Raw genomic sequence first — 19724 nt, forward strand, 5'->3', positions numbered from 1 at the left:
ACTAAGGAGTTTTTGTTTCTGGAAATCTTTCAATCAAGTTCATGTTCAGTCTCCAGTAGTTAATCAATTGTCCTTTAAATATTTACATCAGTTACTGGTTCCATGATTTTGCTCCTAGTAAGCCATGATTCTGTGTTGTGCTTGTTCTGATTCTTCTTTTTTGTGGTAGAGGTTTGCCCCGTCACCTTGATTCTCTGATGGATCTAAGAAGGGTTACTGCTTTTCAGTTTGTTCAACTTTTTTGTTGCGAGAACAGGAGTGATAACGTCTAAGCTCTTTGTATGTCATACTGGACACCAGAATCCCTGTCTATTACATCTGTGTGGAGGAAATACTACGTGATGGTATGCTCATCTCTTCCCAATTTCATGATCAGTGATGTCACACTGGTAGTTTGAAATTAACTGTGGTGAAAGAATTACACTATAGAAATTGGTAAATACTACAGTCAATTTATTTGCTTTGTCAACTGTTTAGACTTAAGAAAGTGATCAAGAAAATGTTAATAATGTACATTAAGTTTAAAAATGTATCATATCTATAGCCATTAAATTGTCAAAAGCACAAAAAATTGAAATATTTTTCCAGTATTCAAAAACTATTATCCGATTCAGCAAAGATGTTGCTCAAGTCACTGACAAATAAGTGAAGTTCCAACATGTCTCTTTGCTTCACTTTCACCTTATTAATGCATATGAAAATGTCAACTAGCAATCAAAGCCATACAGGCATCCCTCATTTTATTGCCCTTTACTTTTTTGCACTTTGCGGGTACTGTGCTTTTTAAAAACTGAAGGTTGGAGTGAGTCTACCAGCATAAACTTTTTTCTAACCACATTTGCTCACTTTGTGTTTCTGTGTCACATTTTGGTAGTTCTCACAATGTTTTTAGCTTTGTCCTTACTATTACATTTGTTATAGTGATCTGTGGTCAGTGATCTTTTGTGCTACTATTGCAAAAAGATTACAACTCACTGAAGGCTCAGATGGTGGTTAGCATTTTTTAGCAACAAAATATTTTTTAATTAAGGTATGTATTATTGTTTTTTAGATATAATGCTACTGCACACTTAAGAACCAAAATATTCATGACTCACTTTATTGCAATATTTGCTTTATCGTGGTGGTCTGAAACCGAGCCCACAATATCTCCAAGGTATACCTGTATTTGTCTGTCAAATGTCACCACGCATTTGGTTCTTGATTCAAGATTTGGGAAAATTCAGTGAAAGCATTTCATGAGGATCAGCTGGCTATAAAAAATTTACAATAAAGAAAATTATATATTTTAGTTTTATAAATTACATGCTATATATCCTATCAATAAATTTTGTAATAAACTTATATAAATATACACATCACTCAACGTGGAGCTGGGGATAGTTATGAATAGCACACCATCTTTTCATATTTTTGTTTGGAAACTACATGAATGTGTGGAGAAATTGTTGTAAAAGCAGTAAATGGTAATGCGTGACACGACTGAAATATGACATTCATAAGCACAATGCAAAATAAGATCAAAGCATGAAATATCATCCTATACTCAGAATGAATAGCCTTGTAAGTGTGACAGAAAACAGAGTCCTATTTAAAATGTTAAAAAAAAAAAGAGGGAAATTTCTCTGGTCTAAGATTTTGCCAGTTGTTCTTTAAGGGCCATGTGTCTGAAAGCTAACACTATTCTGACAATAAGCATATGTTGAACACCTACCGTGTGCCAAATGGTGTTCTGTTCAGGATGACATTTAAGATCACAGCTAACAGCAACAGTGAAGAAAAATAAGTAAAGGGAATCCAACCTGGAAAAGAAGAAATTAAACCATCACTGCTTGCAGATAACATGAGAGTATACATAGAAGATCCTAAAGACGCTACCAGAAAACTACTGGAACTCATCAATTAATTTGGTAAAGTTTCAGGTTACAAAATCAATACACAGAAATTGTTGTATTTACATACACTAGCAATGAAAGATCAGAAAGAGAAGTTCAAGAAGCAATTCCACTTACCATCACATCAAAAAGAATGGAATCAGTTCAGTTCAGTTGCCCAGTCGTGTCCGACTCTTTGCGACCTCAAAGACTACAGCATGCCAAGCTTCCCTGTTCATCACTAACTCCTGGAGCCTACTCAAACTCATGTCCATCGCTTCAGTGATGCCATCCAACTATCTCATCCTCTGTTGTCCCCTCCTCCTCCTGCCTTCAATCTTTCCCAGCATCAAGGTCTTTTCCAATGAGTTGGTTCTTCACATCAGGTGGCCAAAGTATTGGAGTTTCAGCATTATTAGCATCAGTCCTTCCAAAGAACACCCAGGACTGACTTCCTTTAGAATGGACTGGTTGGATCTCCTTGCAGTCCAAGGGACTCTGAAGAGGCTTCTCCAATACCGCAGTTCAAAAGCATCAGTTGTTCAGTGCTCAGCTTTCTTCCCCGGTGGCTCAGAGGTTAAAGCGTCTGTCTGGAATGCGGGAGACCCGGGTTCAATCCCTGGGTTGGGAAGATCCCCTGGAGAAGGAAATGGCAACCCACTCCAGTACTCTTGCCTGGAGAATCCCATGGAGGGAGGAGCCTGGTAGGCTACTAGTCCATGGGGTCGCAAAGAGTCGGACAGGACTGAGCGACTTCACTTTCACTTTCAGCTTTCTTTATAGTCCAACTCTCACTTGCATACATGACTACTGGAAAAACCATAGGTTTGACTAGATGGACTTTTGTTGGTAAATTAATGTCTCTGCTTTTTAATATGCTGTCTAGGTTGGTCATAGCTTTTCTTCCAAGGAGTAAGCGTCTTTTAATTTCATGACAGCAGTCACCATCTGCAGTGATTTGAAGCCCCCCAAAATAAAGTCTTTCATTGTTTCTATATCTATTTGCCATGAAGTGATGGGACCGGATGCCATGATCTTAGTTTTCTGAATGTTGAGTTTTAAGCCAACTTTTCACTCTCCTCTTTCACTTTCATCAAGAGGCTCTTTAGTTCTTGTTCACTTTCTGCCACAAGGGTGGTGTCATCTGCATATCTGAGGTTATTTATATGGAATATTATTGAGCCATGAAAAGGAATGCATTTGAGTCAATTCTAATGAAGTGGATGAACATAGAGCCTATTATAGAGAGTGAAGTCAGAAAGAGAAAAAAAAAGTATCGTATACTAACGCATATATATGGAATCTAGAAAAATGGTACTGATGAAATTATTTGCAGGGCAGGAGTGGAGACACAGACATAGTCAACAGACTTATGGACACAGTGTGGCAGGCAGTGGTGGGGGGGTGAGGAGAGGGTGGGATGTATGGAGAGAGTAACATGGAAACTTATATTACCATATATAAAATAGATAGCCAATGGGAATTTTCTGTATGACTCAGGGAACTCAAACCAGGACTCTGTAACAGCCTAGAGGGGTGGTATGGGGAGGAAGATTCAGGAGGGAGGTATATGTATGGCTGACTCACATTGACATTTGGCAGAAACCAACACAATTCTGTAAAGTAATAACCTTAAATTAAAAAATAAATTTAAAATTAAAAAAAGGAGAAGATTAAAAACTTAAAAGAAAAAAGATTCCATCACTCCGGGATGAGCCTTAGAGAGCATCACTGGCTGCCCTTGGCCTTTGTAAGGCTTAGGAAAATTGGCCTGGTGCAGGGATGGAGAAGCCTTTAGTGGCCAGAGGACTGCCAGAAATTGGGATGAGGAGGCAATGGAGCAGAAGATGCCGAGCTGGGAATGAGGGGAATGGGTTTAAATGGTTGAGACTGTGGACTCTGGCAAGGAACACTAGACTCTCACTCTCAAAAAAAGGCAAAAATGTTAGAGAGAAGTACTGTACCTGTGCAGAACAAGTTCATGGAATAGAACAGACCAGACCAGACCATTCGTACAGAGGATGCTGGATTATTTATAGATTCTACCTCCTCAGCACGGACACTAGGTCATATTAGCTACATTCTTCCATATATTCTGACAACAGTTTTACAAGGAGCAGGGGAAGGATAATACAGTTCAAAATACTGAAAAGAAACTGTTAAACCAGAAGAAACTGAACTATCTTAATGAAATAATTAAACTACTGGATCTAAAATTTTACCAGATTAGATTAACATTTATTATCTCCTCTATTAATGGGTAGTACGGGTGTGCATGTGTAGAAAAAATTGGAGAATGAGAACACAGGGAATATAGCCAGTATTTTATGATAATTATTAATTGAGTATAACTTTTAAAAGTTATGAACCACTATATTATATATCTGTAGCTTATATAATATTATATATCAACTATACATCCATATAATATTTTTAATTAAAATAAAAAATAAATAGGAGCTTTCTTTCAAGAAAAAAAAATGTGATACATATATACAATGGAATATTACTCAGCCAAAGAAATAAGGCCATTTTCAGCAACATGATGGACCCAGAGATTGTCATACTGAGTGAAGTAAGACAGAAGGAGAAATATCCTATGACATCCTTTATATATGGAATCTAAAAAGAAATGATACAAATGAACTTACTTACAAAACAGAAAGAGACTCATAGACTTAGAAAATAAACTTATTGTTGGGGGGGGAGAGGGACATTTAGTGAGTTTGGGAAGGTCATGTACACAATACTATATTCAAAATGGATAACCAACAAGGACCTATTGTATAGCACATGGAACTCCACTCAAAGTTTTCGTGCCAGCCTGGATGGGAGACGGCTTTGGGGGAGAATGGATACATGCATATGTACAGCTGAGTCCCTTCACGGTTCACCTGAATCTACTGCAACACTGTTTATCACCTTTACCCATATACAAAATAAGAAGTTTAAAGTTCGCAAAAAAATAACAATATTTTTTTCAAAAAAGATCACACAGCTAGTCAATACATAACTCGGAATTTTTAGAACATTATAATAAGTGAAACATTATACTAAGTGAACATTATCCAGTCACAGAGACAATCCTGTGAGACTGTCTCATATGACATATATGAAATACCTGTCCACTAATATGAATAAATACCTTTCCACTTATATGAAATGTCTAAAGCATTCAAATTCAAAGCAACAGAAAGCAGAATGGGAGTTGTCAGGGTTAGGGGAGGGGGAACTGGGAAATTTTTCAATGGATATAGACTTGTAGTTATGCAAAAAGAAAAATCTGTAGATACCTGTTACGTAACAATGCAGTTGACACTGAACTATACACTTCAAAGTGGTTAAGACAGTTTTAAAATAACTGGGGTTTGATATCAGGCCTGAATCAAAAAGCTATGTTTAGCAATTATGTAGTCACTGCTGCTTACTTTCAATAATTTCATCTTCAGTCAAAGAACATTTCCTTTCTCTGATTTACACAGGTCCCCCGCTTCCGTATGACAGGGTAGTAAACCATTGGCTAGCATTTGCTTTTCCTGAAGCCTGTCAAACACAAGAACTTTTTCTTGGAAGACTGGTACACAGTTACGGTAGCAAATTCAAAATGGAGTCATCAGTCCAAGAGATTTAGCGGAGAACCAAACACTGGTCAGAGAAACAGGCAAGAGGGATCTGGGAGAAATAATTTTGGCTGTTTAAAAGACAAAATTCATGATGACATGACTGAAAAGTGCTTTTTCTATTAACAGAAAAAGTCTGCCATGGAAGAAGTTTGAAATAAAAAATGTTTAATGTCATAATTTGAAATATTTTTGAAACCATTTGGTGTCATTTCAGGGGCTCTGAAGAGCTCTGGTACCAGTCCTTTATATCTCAGCACAGAAAAAGAATTCAGCAAGAGACAAAGTGATAGATAAGAAGTGATTTATTAAAATTGGATGCTTGTGAGGCTTATAAGCAGATGGAAGAAAGGATGCCATGCCCCAAGAGTTTACTGGGCTAGTTTTATAATTAAAGGAAAAGTAGGAAGGAAGATCAGAACTTCGTTATCTTTGAGTAGACATCATGCTTCCATCATCAGCCTCTGCTCCAGGTTGAGGAGGGAGGTTTTCTTGCCCTTACATGGTCAAGTTAGGTGCACAAATTACTGTTTTTTTATGTGTGCAGAGAGCATATCCTAGGGATCATTAACTTACTGAGCTCACTGGGCCACATGTGAGTCTGATGCCACCATTGTTTTATTATTTTGGGGCATATCTCTTGCTTCTGTTGCATGATTTTGTTGCTAAACAAACCTGCTTTCTTAAGTAATTATTAACTTACAAGGGTCTCTCATACTACTTCTACTTACAATCCCCTAGTGGGATTAACTATTCAATCATCTACTTTATCCCTTTACTCCATACCTATCATCATTTCCTCTATTTTTCTGGAGTAAAATGGAGCTAATGGTAGCTCAGATGGTAAAGAATCTGTCTATAATGCAGGAGATCTGAGTTCAAGTCCTGGGTCGGGAAGATCCCCGGGAGAAGGGAATGCCAACCCACTCCAGTATTCTTGCCTGGAAAATCCCATGGACAAAGGAGCCTGGCAGGCTATAGTCCATGGGGTTGCAAAGAGTCAGACAGAACTGAGTGACTAACACTTCAGTCAGTTCAGTTCAGTCGGTCAGTCGTGTTCGACTCTTTGCGATCCCATGAATTGCAGCACGCCAGGCCTCCCTGTCCATCACCAACTCCTGGAGTTCACTCAAACTCATGTCCATCGAGTCAGTGATGCCATCCAGCCATCTCATCCTCTGTCATCCCCTTTTCCTCCTGCCCCAACCCCTCCCAGCATCAGAGTCTTTTTCAATGAGTCAACTCTTTGGATGAGGTGCCCAAAGTACTGGAGTTTCAGCTTTAGCATCATTCCTTCCAAAGAACACCCAGGACTGATCTCCTTTAGAATGGACTGGTTGGATCTCCTTGCAGTCCAAGGGACTCTCAAGAGTCTTCTCCAACACCACAGTTCAACAGCATCAATTCTTCGATGCTCAGCTTTCTTCACAGTCCAACTCTCACATCCATACATGACCACAGGAAAAACCATAGCCTTGACTAGATGGACCTTTGTTGGCAAAGTAATGTCTCTGCTTTTGAATATGCTATCTAGGTTGGTCATAACTTTTTTTCCAAGGAGTAAGAGTCTTTTAATTTCATGGCTGCAATCACCAGCTGCAGTGATTTTGGAGCCCAGAGAAATAAAGTCTGACACTGTTTCCACTGTTTCCCCATCTATTTCCCATGAAGTGATGGGACCAGATGCCATGATCTTCGTTTTCTGAATGTTGAGCCAACTTTTTCACTCTCCTCTTTCACTTAATGCTAACTATAGGCAGTATATGGCAGAGGAAGGCTTGCAGTAAAAGAAAATACTTCTGAGAATGAATTAGAATCAAACTGAGTGGGAAACGCCATGTCTAGAAATGACAAAACTCAAAATATTTTTTATAAAAGACAAAAGGTTCTAATATTACTCAAATATAATCAAGGTGAATTGACTGTTCCAGGAAAGCAAGAACAATGAAATTATATTTGATTTTAAAATCTACATTTACAAGTAGTATAGTGTAGGGCAAATTACCTAATCTCCCAAGCCTCAGTTTCTTTATTATAGGTTGTAGTGACCATTTGTTTGACAAACATTCATTTACTAGGGCCAGGACTACAGTAGGTAGGTGCTAAGGATATAAAAGCATAGATGGTATTGTTCCTACCCTCAACTTCACATAATGTAATAAATATTATGAGGAAACCTACTGAATGTTTTCTATGTGCCCAGTACTACTATAACTGTTTGTAACTTATCAAATCACTTAATCCTTTTCAGAACCTAAATGGTATGTACCATACCATTTAGGAGAAGGCAATGGCACTCCACTCCAGTACTCTTGCCTGGAAAATCCCATGGATGGAGGAGCCTGGTAGGCTGCAGTGCATGGGGTCACAAAGAGTCGGACACGACTGAGCGACTTCACTTTCACTTTTCACTCATGCATTGGAGAAGGAAATGGCAACCCACTCCAGTGTTCTTGCCTGGAGAATCCCAGGGACGGCGGAGCCTGGTGGGCTGCGGTCTATGGGGTCGCACAGAGTCGGACACGACTGAAGCGACTTAGCAGCAGCAGCATACCATTTACAACAGGTACAGGGAAGTTAAGTATCTTGCCTAGGAACAAACAGCCCTCAAGCTTGGAGCGGGGATATAGCTTGACAGTGGACAGGAATTTAAAAATCTGCATGCGCAGGATGGTAGTGGAAGTTTTCCACACGGAAGGAGCAGTTTTAGTTCATCCGGTCATACAATGGGGTTAAGATAGTACCACTTTTTCGGGTTGTTCCGATTGAATAAGAGTCAGCGATGTGGTAAGCACTAAATTATTAATAAAATGAAATTATTAATTTATTTTATTCCTTTAAATTGGTTCAGCGTGGCGAATCATTAGTGTTTTCGAGGATTTAGCTACGCGTTGAAGCTTTTCAAGTGGGTAATTTATACTGCTACCAACGAATTCAAGAGCTTCCGGTGGCTTTATGTTACGATATACGATAGGGCTATTCGCTTTGATTACTTTTTTCAGTTTTTGATACTCTTACCCATTTTCTCTGTCAAGTTCTCTATCTGCCTCATTTTGTACAGCCACCTCCGTCACAAGCGAAATTCTCCGAGAAACCGCCACGCGGCGCGAGGGCGGGAGCCTCACCCACCCACAGCCTTTGCCTCGCCCCCTTGGTCAGGGCGCGAAGGCTCAAAATAGTTCTCGCGAGAGGAGACTTTTTTTTTTTTTTAACGAGAACTCCTAACCCCACCTTGCCTTTCCAGGGTCACATGACTGGCGCCTGCGTCCTAAAACCAAGGTTTTTCTGATCGCCTACTGGCTGTTAACTCGGCTGCAGGCTGACCAGGGGTCCATTCCGGAAGTAGATCCTTTACTTCCTCCCCGGAAGCGTGTCACAACCTAGCCGTCCGGCCTTTGCGGAAGTTCGTCACGTCGCAGTTGCCCCCGCACAGCGGATGTGTGTCGCCGCTTAGGTGACGCCGAGAAGTGCTTGCAGCCGCCGCCGCTGCCTTCTGGTTGAAGCACTATGGAGGGAGAGAGGAAGAACAACAATAAACGGTGGTATTTTACTCGAGAACAACTGGAAAATAGCCCGTCTCGTCGTTTTGGCTTAGATCCAGATAAAGAACTTTCTAATCGCCAGCAGGCGGCCAATCTGCTCCAGGACATGGGCCAACGTCTTAACGTGTATCCTTGCGGCCTAGGCCTTTCGGCCTTGAAGTCGGTCCCGCCCTGCTCTGCTTCCAGTCTTCAAGGTCTGTTAGACAAGAAGGGAGGAGGGTGGGCAGGGACTGGGTGTCTAGTTAGGAGAGCCTACGATGGGCAAAACTTAAGTGTTCGCGAGAGGGAAGCGAGGCGGAGTTAATTTCCCTCTCGCTCACCGGTGCCACCAGCCTTAGTGGGAATGCGTTTCCTTCCCGCTTTGTATTTTAAAGTAGCAGTAGTCCCATTTCGGTGTGTTGTGATCTCCTGTTCTGGTGACTTTGAGATTCTGCTTTTCTGTTATGCCCAAAGTGTCTAGTGGAGGTTTCACTGTTGATGGCTGCCTTAAACTTACTGTGTACAGAGAGTTTTGAGAAATTTCAGTACCTGAGGGTCTTATTAAAAGGGTGGCCTAGAATTAATACCCCAGCTTTGGCTTAAAATCCGTTCCTTCCACTTACTGCTTGTTGGAGACTGGTTTATAAAATGGGATGATACCTCTTGAATTTGATTTCTATGCCTAGCACAATATTTGGCACTTATATGTTCAAAAAGTAGTTACTGTTAAGAGTTTTACAGTATTTCAGAGGAAGGAACGATGTCAGGTTAGTTTGTAGGCAAGTAGACTTACAGATCTAATGTTCTGAAAAATATTTTATAAAATACTGGGGTTTTAAGTTACTCAAAATGCTAATGTGTATTCGTTTTTCTCATATTTAAAAGATTTAGTGGGGTTTTTTTCCCCTTTAAGTGTTTTGGTCAGAAAACCTACTCATTTTGTAGCAGACAAAGCTGTAGAGTTTTGAAGTTCTTTCCACTTAGGAAGTAAAAAATTTGTTTTTGGGCGCAACTACTATTTAAATGTGTTGCTGGCTGTATGTTTCTTTCTTAAGGTTGTCCTCACTTGAAAAAAGGTGTCTTTGGTGCCCATATTCAGTGTGTTTCCTAAGCATCCAGTCCGTACTGAGTTAAAATTTTTTAAAATCTGTTTTAGTGCATCCTAGTATTTTCCTTGTGTGTGTATTACTGTGGTACTGTCTCATCTCTGTGTGCTCAGTCGTGTTCCACTCTTTGCGGCCCCATAGACTGTAGCCTGGCAGGCTCCTCTGCCCATAAAAATTTCCAGGCTAGAATACTGGCTGCTAAGTCGCTTCAGTCGTGTCCGAGTCTGTGCGACCCCGTGGACTGCAGCCTACGAGGCTCCTCCGTCCATGGGATTTTCCAGGCAAGAGTACTGGAGTGGGTTGCCAATACTGGAGAGGGGTGCTATTTCTTACGGGGAGGGTGGAGGCGGAGAATTTTCCTGACCCAGGGGTTGTTCCTGTGTCTGTTGCGTCTTCTGCAGTAGTAAACAGGTGGTTTCTTTACCACTAGGGCCACCTGGGAAGCCCCCATCTGTGTATATCCCACATTGTTTTCTGAGGTCTTTTTAAGTAAGGCATTCAGAAATTTCCCTTTTCAAGAGAACCCTTGGACAGTGTTGGTGGTAGTGTATATTGGTGCAGTCATTGTGGAAAACCAAATAGAGGTTTCTCAAAAAGCTAAAAATTGAATTACTATATGACCCAGCAATTCCACACCTAGGTATATAAAACAAAGACACTCATTTGGAAAGATATGAGCACTCAGTTTGTTCATAGGAGCATTGCTTATAGTTGCCACGATATGGTAGCAAACTGAATGTTCATGGACAGATGAATGAATAAAGAATAGGTGGTATATATAGACAATGGAATACTATTTAGCTATAAAAAAGTATGAAGTAATGCCGTTTACAGCAATGTGGATGGACCTAGAGGTTATCATACTCAGTGAAACAGTCAGAAAGAAAAAGACAAATGTATATTATTTACATGTGGAACCTAAGGAATACAACTGGTGGAAACAAAAGGTAGACTCAGAGCTAGAGAACAAACTAATGGTTAGCAGTGGGGAGCGGTGAGGGGGCAATGTAAGGGTGGGAGTGGGAGGTACAAACTACTGGGTGTGAGGTAGACTACAAGGATGTATTTTATATTTTACAACAAGAGGAATATAACTATAGAAATTGGAAATGGAGCATAATCTTTAAAAAGTGTGTTAAAAATTAAAGTCGGAATTTTTCTTTTCAATGAATATCAAATAATTCATTAAATACCAAAGTGTTTCTGGTCCCAGGGATCACCTTATGAGAAGGTTTGGTTGCCAGAGGGAAGTAGAACTGAAAAGTTAATTGCTGGAGCTTAGAAGATGAGATTAGTGGAAACATTCCTAGGAGGAAATCAGTCCTGAATGTTCATTAAAAGGACTGGTGCTGAAGCTGAAACTCCAATACTTTGGCCACCTGATGTGAAGAACTGACTCATTTGAAAAGACCGTGATGCTGGGAAAGATTGAAGGCAGGAGGAGAAGGGGACGACAGAGGATGAGATGGGTGGATGGCATCACTGACTCAGTGGACATGAGTGTGAGCAAGCTCTGGGAGATGGTAAAAGACAGGGAAGCCTGGCGACACAACTGAGCAGCAGCCTAGGGGGCAGATCGGGGAGGGCTTGAGAAGATGAGATAAGCAGAAGCATACCTAGAGGACAGATCAGGGAAGGGTGTTGTGAATCAGTGTGAAGAGAGATTCTGTGCTAATGGATCACCTTGGCAGGATTTTCAGTAGACAGGTGACAGGTCTTAGGTAGTTTTGTTTGTAGTCCTCAACCCACACATATTGAGACCTTGTTTATTAATTCAGCAAGTTTATAGTGATACCTGTTTCATAGAAGGCATGTGTTAAGTGTCAATAGTTTGATGAAAACAGATTTGCTTTTTAATTCTGAGAGGCAAGTATGATATCTTTGTTTAAAACTGAAGAATTATAATTATTGATTTCCAACATTGTGTTAGTTTCTGGTGTACAGCAAAGTGATTTAGTTATACGTATATATAAATGTCCTTTTCCATTATGGTTTTTTACAGGATATTGAGTATAGTTCCCTATGCTGTTACCTGTTTGCTTATCTGTATATATTATATATAGTTGTTGATGGCTGAGTAATACTCCATTTCGTATATGCACCACATGTTCTTTATCCATTCATCTGTCCATGGACGTTTAGGTTGTTTTCATACCTTGGCTTTTGTAAATAGTGCTGCTGTGAACATTAGAGTGCATGTATCTTTTTGAATTAGAAGAATTTTCTATGAATATATGCCTAGGAGTGGGATTGCTCGATCATATGGCAACTCTGTTTTTAGTTTTTTTGAGGAACCTCCATACTGTTTTTCATAGTAGCAGCATCAGTTTACAGTCCCACCAATAGGGTAGAGAATTCCCTTTCTCCGCACCGCAAAGAGGTAAGTATGATTTTCATTTAAGAGCATCTACTGTGCTTGGCTGCATGGTCCTTTTGGGGGCATATAGAGATTGTATTTTGGGGGATTGTACTATCTGTTTTGGGTCCTTAACTTGAACATTTTAGCTCACAATTGACGATCAACACTGCTATAGTGTACATGCATCGATTCTACATGATTCAGTCCTTTACACAGTTCCATCGAAATGTAAGTATAATTTTTTTATATGGTATAATTCTTTTGTGATTAATTTCAACTTCATATTTCTTTTGTGGTTGATGTTTGCTGCTGAACTGGGGTTTGAAGTTTAGAATTTAGTATTGATCACTTTCATTATGTATGACACTGCTATTCTGAATCCAGCCTTCTAGTTTTTCTGTTTAGTGTCTAGCTACTTGTTTAGCGTTAGTGCATTCTTACCGTAGGTGGATTCTCTAATAGATCATTGAACACTTAGAGTTAACATTTTTGGTTTGGGAGAGTAGTGTTAAAGGGGAAACTAACTTAAGTGTAACTTTTGAACTGGTTAATAATACGGGCACAGGAAAACAAGTGAATGTTAGTCATTTACATTTTCTAAAAATCTTTTTGAAAAGAGTCCAATCAGTGTCTGGTTGGAAGGGGAAGGTACATTATGTGATGACTGGGTGATGACTTTTAAGAGGAGAAAAATAAAATAATAGTAATAAAGGGATTTTTTTTTTCTGGACAGAATTGTAAATAATGCTATTTTCAGTTTTGCTACCTGAAATGGTCCTATTTAACATTATTGTAAATGACTTGGAAGCAAGTGAATAGTGATATTCCAATTGCAGGTAAGAATATGTTTGTTTAATAAAATCACAAGATAATAGGGCTGAACTTGATGACTACTTCATATGGATTTATGAGTCAAATATTTCACTTTTTTTTAAGAAAAGGTTATGTTTTGAGGTAAGGTGTTTCAGACTTACCCTTAGGATAATAGGGTTTGAATTCTCTTTTTTATGCCATAGGAAAAGAAATTAAAAAGCAAGATATTAGTGGACTCATTATTGGGAATAATTATACAGGAAACCCTTTAGATTTGTGGATTAAATATTCCCAATTTTTGCAGATTATTCAGTCATTTTGGCTGTCTCCTATCTTTAATCCCTCTACCTCCTCTGATTGCCAGGAGCACATTCTTCTTAAGAGAGAGAAGCATTTATTGAGGCTGTCTGATGGCTCTAGAAGAGAAAGTAGTGGATAAAAAATGGTATTTTAAGAGGAAGTCTATTGCTGTCTTGCCCATTCTAAAAGTTTTCTACATTTCTTTTATTATGGTAAAGATTTGAAATCCAGGGTGAAATACATCTCACATCAATTTGTCCACTCTATGCATGTGTGTGTATTTATATGTGTGTGTGTGTTTGTGTGTGTGTGTGTGTGTGTATATGTATGGGCTTCCCTGATGGCTCAGTGGTAAGGAATCCACCTGCCAATGCAGGAGATGCGGTTTCAGTCCCTGGGTCAGGAAGATCCCCTTGAGAAGGAAATGGCAACCCACTCCAGCATTCTTGCCTGGGAAATCTCATGGACAGAAGAGCCTGGCTGGCTACAGTTCATGGGATCAGGAAAGAGTCGGACACGACTCAGTGACTAAACAGCAACATGTGTGGGTGCGTTTCCCCTGCTTTACCTTTTAAATTACATCTTGTCTTATTTTCTGTGTATTTATCTTAGCAAGGACAGAGACTTTTCTGTGTATCCTCTAAAGCACCTTCAGTAAACTTAATGAATGAATGAATGAATGAATGATCTGGTAGTTATCCAATATAGAGATATTCTTTCGGATTTCAGTACCTTTTCGAGAATCCAGTGATTCTTTTAATTTGGGGTTATTGATCCTCTTTAGAGAACTGATTTTAGGAACATTCTGGAATTAATGGATGAAAAATATGATGTTAATTCTAAGGGTTTAGCTGTGGTAAGTCCAAATTCAAATTTAAGGGGATTTAGTACATTGTGGCATTGATACATAGTATGTCCTGTGAAGTGCTCATACATTCTTCTTGTTAATTTTTTCTTATTACAAAGGTAATAAATGCTTGTAAAAATTAATACAAGCATGTACAATGTAGAAAGTAAAAGCTCATCTGTAATCCCATCCTCCAAAAGTAACTTTTGATAGACATTTTGACAGTAGTGTCTCAGACCTTTTTTTGTGCCTGTAGTACCAGCATTTATGTATTTCTGTAAAAATCACTTGTTACTATATGACTCTTATGCAGTTGCCTTTTATCACTTAACAGTATTTATGTATTGGGCATTTTCTTGTTATTTTAAATGGGCACATAGTATTTGAGTAGTTCCTATAATTTATTTTACCAGCTTTTGATTGGTGGATGTTTGGGTTGTTTATAGTTTATTGTATTATAAATAATTTATATAAAATAGTCTGGTACACGTGACTGTTTTATAAGTTCCTATAGATGGAATTGTGTCCAAGGGTGTGCATTTAAAAGATTTTTATGTGTCTGTTTGTTCTACTGAAAGATTATATCAGCATACATTGTTTCCAGCACTGTGGAAGACTGTTCTTTTCTCTCCATCCTCACTAATAACAAATACTCATTATTTTAGGAAATACTATTTGTCAAGTACTAGGGATAGAGTGGTGAGCAAGATAGTGGGAGTCCTATTTTCTGAATTTACATTTCTTCAGTTAGTGAAATTGAACTTCTTATGCCTGTTGGTCATTGTTCTGCTTGTGAAATTGAAGAATTGACTTAAAAATTCTCAGTTGATTCTTTTTGCCCCTATTTTATTTTGGTTTTCTCATCTATCAAAGCTGTGTGCCATGTGCCATGAATACTTTTCTTGTTTTGTTGTAATTCTTTTATAGTGTTTTGGAGCCTAAAGCTCTTGCCTTTTTAAAAAAATTTTTTTAAATCTTTATTGAGGTATAACATAAAGCATGGGCTTCGCTGGTGGCTCAGTAGTAAAGAATCCACCTGCCAGTGCAGGAGATGCGGGTTCAATCCCTGGTTGGGAAGATCCCTTGGAGAAGGAAATGGCAACCCACTCCAGTATTCTTGCCTGGAAAATCTCATGGACAGAGGAGCTTGGCAGGCTACAGTCTGTGGGGTCACAGAAGAGTCAAGACAGGACTTAGTGACTAAACAACAATAGCAGCAACACAAAGCACTCAAGTCTGAGGTGCAGCACAATTCTTTTCTGCATTTTATTTATACATAACCTCCACTCAGAACAAGATATAGTGTATTTCCAGTACCTTCAAAGCGAACTTACCTTATGATTGCATAAATTGTATTCCTTTAGTGGACATGATTAAATGACTGGTTTATTTTTACTTAAATTCTGGCATTGCATTCATTTTTTGAGAAGAAATTAAGCCTCACTATAGTCCATGCGGTTGCAAAGAGTTGGACACAACTGAGCAACTGAACTGAATTGAATTTCTATATTTACTATCTTAAATGTTTTCAAGTGGGGGAATGTAAAAGTAAAGGTGAGCAACTTGATATGTGTGTATTTATGTTGCATTTTCTAATATTTGTTATACAGGTGTTGTAATAGCTGACAAATTTGGGTGTATATTACTCTCATTAACTGACTCTTAAAACGTCAAGTTTAGTATTTCAAATCCTGATGCTGTGAAAGTGCTGCACTCAATATGTCAGCAAATTTGGAACACTCAGCAGTGGCCACAGGACTGGAAAAGGTCCGTTTTCATTCCAATCCCAAAGAAAGGCACTGCCAAAGAATGCTCAAACTACAGCACAATTGTACTCATTTCACATGCTAGTAAAGTAATGCTCAGAATTCTCCAAGCCAGGCTTCAGCAATATGTGAACCATGAACTTCCAGATGTTCAAGCTGGTTTTAGAAAAGGCAGAGGAACCAGAGATCAAATTGCCAGTATCCGCTGGATCATCGAAAAAGCAAGAGAGTTCCAGAAAAACGTCTATTTCTGCTGTATTGACTATGCCAAAGCCTTTGACTGTGTGGATCACAATAAACTGTGGAAAATTCTGAAGGAGATGGGAATACTGGACCACCTGACCTGCTTCTTGAGAAGCCTATATTCAGATCAGGAAGCAGCACTTAGAACTGAACATGGAACAACAGACTGGTTCCAAATAAGAAAAGGAGTATGTCAAGGCTGTATATTGTCACCCTGCTTATTTAACTTCTATGCAGAGTACATCATGAGAAACCCTGGGCTGGAGGAAGCACAAGCCAGAATCAAGATTGCCGAGAGAAATATCAATAACCTCAGATATGTAGATGATACCACCCCTATGGCAGAAAGTGAAGAAGAACTAAAAAGCCTCTTGATGAAAGTGAAAGAGGAGAGTGAAAAAGTTGGCTTAAAGTTCAACATTCAGAAAACGAAGATCATGGCATCCGGTCCCATCACTTCATGGCAAATAGATGGAGAAACAGTAGCTGACTTTATTTTTTAGGACATCTGGTCCCATCATTTCATGGCAGAGATGGGGAAACAGTGGCTGACTTTATATTTTTGGGCTCCAAAATCACTGCAGATGGTGACTGCAGCCATGAAACTAAAAGACGCTTACTCCTTGGAAGGAAAGTTATGACCAACCTAGACAGCATATTAAAAAGCAGAGACATTACTTTGTCAACAAAGGTCCATCAAGTCAAGGCTATGCTTATTCCAGTAGTCATGTATGGGTGTGAGAGTTAGACTATAAAGAAAGCTGAGCACTGAAGAATTGATGCTTTTGAACTGTGGTGTTGGAGAAGACTCTTGAGAGTCCCTTGGACTGCAAGGAGATCCAGTCAGTCCATCCTAAAGGAAATCAGTCCTGGGTGTTCATTGGAAGGACTGATGCTGAAGCTGAAACTCCAATATTTTGGCCACTTGATGCCCTGATGTTGGGAACGATTTAAAGCAGGAGGAGAGGGGGACAACGGGATGAGATGGTTGTATGGCATCACCGACTCAACGGACATGAGTTTGGGTAAACTCCGGGAATTGGTGATGGACAGGGAGGCCTGGCATGCTGTGGTTCATGGGGTTGCAAGGAGTCGGACAGGACTGAGTGACTGAACTGAACTGAGTGGTTAAGAGGATGATCTCTTGAGTTAGACACATCTCAATTTGGATCCGTGCTGCACTGCCTACAGCTCTTTGGCCTTGGGCAAGTTACCTTGGGCCTCAGTTTTCTCATCTCTTTGGAGTAAAAAATGGTGCCTACCTCATAGGATATAGGTGAATTAATTTGCAGAATGCCTGTACGTAGCAAGTATTAGCTGGCATTATTACTGTTTATAATATGGAAAAAATCTTACACTCTTACTTGGCATAAGAATTCCTTTTGAAACTACCTTTGATAGGAAAATACTTCGATAAACTAGCTTGGTGTATGATTGCGTGAGGAGCAATGAGTATATGGTTGATTGCACAACAATTAGGTTGAAATTTATCTGTTGCAGTCTTTCACTTAACTGAGATAGTGCCTTGTTAGACATTGTTTTTATTATATATTTACGTATATATATTTGTTAGATTCTTTCAAGTGTATTTTTAGATCCTTGAAGGCAAAGTTGTAGGCTTAATATCTTAGTATTGCCTTTGAGTTATCTTTTTCCTTTTCCCCTTTGTCCAATCAGTTATAAAGTCCTATTAATTTCTGTAATGGTACTATTCTGTTTTTCTCACCCTATAAATATATATTTTTATCATAAAATTAAAGAGGACAAATTGAAGGAGGTAATTATTTCTCTGTAACTATGGTCTTCAGAGGTAATCCAATTAACCTTTTGGCGTATATTTCCACTAGAATTTTCTCTTCATGCAATTACGTGTGTGTGTGTGTGTGTGTGTGTATATTTACTGAAAACCTATTCATTTTTCCAAGGTGAAAACTGTATCTCTTTTTTACTTTATTTCTGCTGCTAGTGCCTATTCTAAACTTTGTTTCCTAGTGCTTGTATTAGTAAAATTTTCTCTAAGAAAAAGTAACAATGTATCTGTCCTTTCTTCCTTTTAGTTCCATCTACCACTGGATTAATCTTTCTAATTATTTCTTAAACTCTACATTTTTTTGCCCAAAATGTTTAATGTCACTCTCTTAAAAATTTTTTGTGACCTATTTCCTTTTATTTATATCCTTTACTCATGTACTGTTCAAAATGTGCCTGATGCCCTGATTTCTCACATCTTTGTTCACACCCATTTTCCTCTGGATTGTCTTTGTTTTGAGGTCTAGTAGAATATTTGCAGCAAGCTCCATATACAGCTGCAGCCGATGTAAAGGAAGAGGAATATTCTGTATTGAATTTGTGGAGAAAAATCTTTTCACAAAGTAATACAAATAAATATTAGAATTCTCATCAGTTATACTCAGTAAATAAATATTTCACTTCAATAAATTTTTTATTGTTTTCCTTAACTTCTGGTGAATTCTGTCTAGTTCATGCCATTGCCGTGTTTGATTCACTGACATTCTTGTTAAGATTCTAGAGAAGTTCTGCTTCCTGAGATTTCCCAAATCACCAGGGTATGTTTATGTCCTATTTTGATTTCTTTTCTAGCGTCTGAGTTTTCTGTCTTCTTGTGTATTGGCTTGACTTTTTTTTTTTGGCCTCACAGCATGGCTTGTGGGATCTTAGTTCCCCAAACAGGGATTGAACCTGGGGTCCCAGCACTGAGAGCACTAATTCCAGTTTTGTGCTCTTCTCCATATGTAAGTATAATTGAGATAATTTGCATACGATAGAATTCCTTCTTTTGATATACAATTCACTGGTTCTTGATATATTCAGAGGTCAATAACCATCACCATGATATAATTTCTGAACATTTACATCACCCCAGAAAGAAACGCCTTATACTTCAGCAGTCACTTCCATTTCTCTTTTCCCAGTCCCTGACAACCACTGGTCTACTTTTGTCTCTAAGAACTTGCTGATTCTGGACATTTCAATTTACTCCTTGTTTTGCCAAGAGTTTTACTTTCGCTTTAGGTTTGAAGAATTCGTTAACAAAAGAAACCACTCATTACCACAAATAAACAAATTCAGTTTTTTTATAGAAGGTTATTTGACCTAATTTAAATATACAATCATTAAAAAAAAAAAAAAACCGTAGAGACAAGTAACAGAATTGGGCCAACAGCCTATGTCCAGACTTGAACAGCACTGGCCAGTCCCTTGTTAACAGCAATCTGGATTCCCAGTTGGAAGGATCCTGGGTGGTATGTCCACCC

At 38.8% G+C, this 19724-nt stretch overlaps 1 protein-coding gene and 1 long non-coding RNA gene across 5 annotated transcripts in view; one reads left to right on the plus strand and one right to left on the minus strand.

Moving 5' to 3' along the window:
* Positions 1-436: 436 nt before the first annotated feature.
* On the minus strand, positions 437-8656 carry LOC138435807 (uncharacterized). The gene is made up of 3 exons (XR_011255241.1): positions 8513-8656; positions 1715-1802; positions 437-1253 (listed from the first exon to the last, which is right to left on the minus strand). It is a non-coding gene; the product is annotated as an uncharacterized lncRNA (long non-coding RNA).
* CCNT1 (cyclin T1) overlaps positions 7905-19724 on the plus strand; it is a 41655-nt gene continuing 29835 nt past the window's right edge. The window contains exons 1-3 of one of the 4 annotated variants that reach the window (XM_069580878.1): positions 7905-8060; positions 8739-9162; positions 12627-12708. In XM_069580878.1, the coding sequence (XP_069436979.1) occupies positions 9002-9162; positions 12627-12708 (243 nt within the window). In that variant the 5' untranslated portion in view covers positions 7905-8060; positions 8739-9001. Of the gene's footprint in view, positions 8061-8215; positions 8282-8738; positions 9163-12626; positions 12709-13213; positions 13317-19724 lie in introns of those variants that run through there. The other 3 variants (XM_069580879.1, XM_069580880.1, XM_069580881.1) reach the window with 3 other exon arrangements.

This window comes from Ovis canadensis, chromosome 3 (genome assembly GCF_042477335.2).
Source record: "Ovis canadensis isolate MfBH-ARS-UI-01 breed Bighorn chromosome 3, ARS-UI_OviCan_v2, whole genome shotgun sequence".
In the NCBI taxonomy this organism is placed as follows: domain Eukaryota; kingdom Metazoa; phylum Chordata; class Mammalia; order Artiodactyla; family Bovidae; genus Ovis; species Ovis canadensis.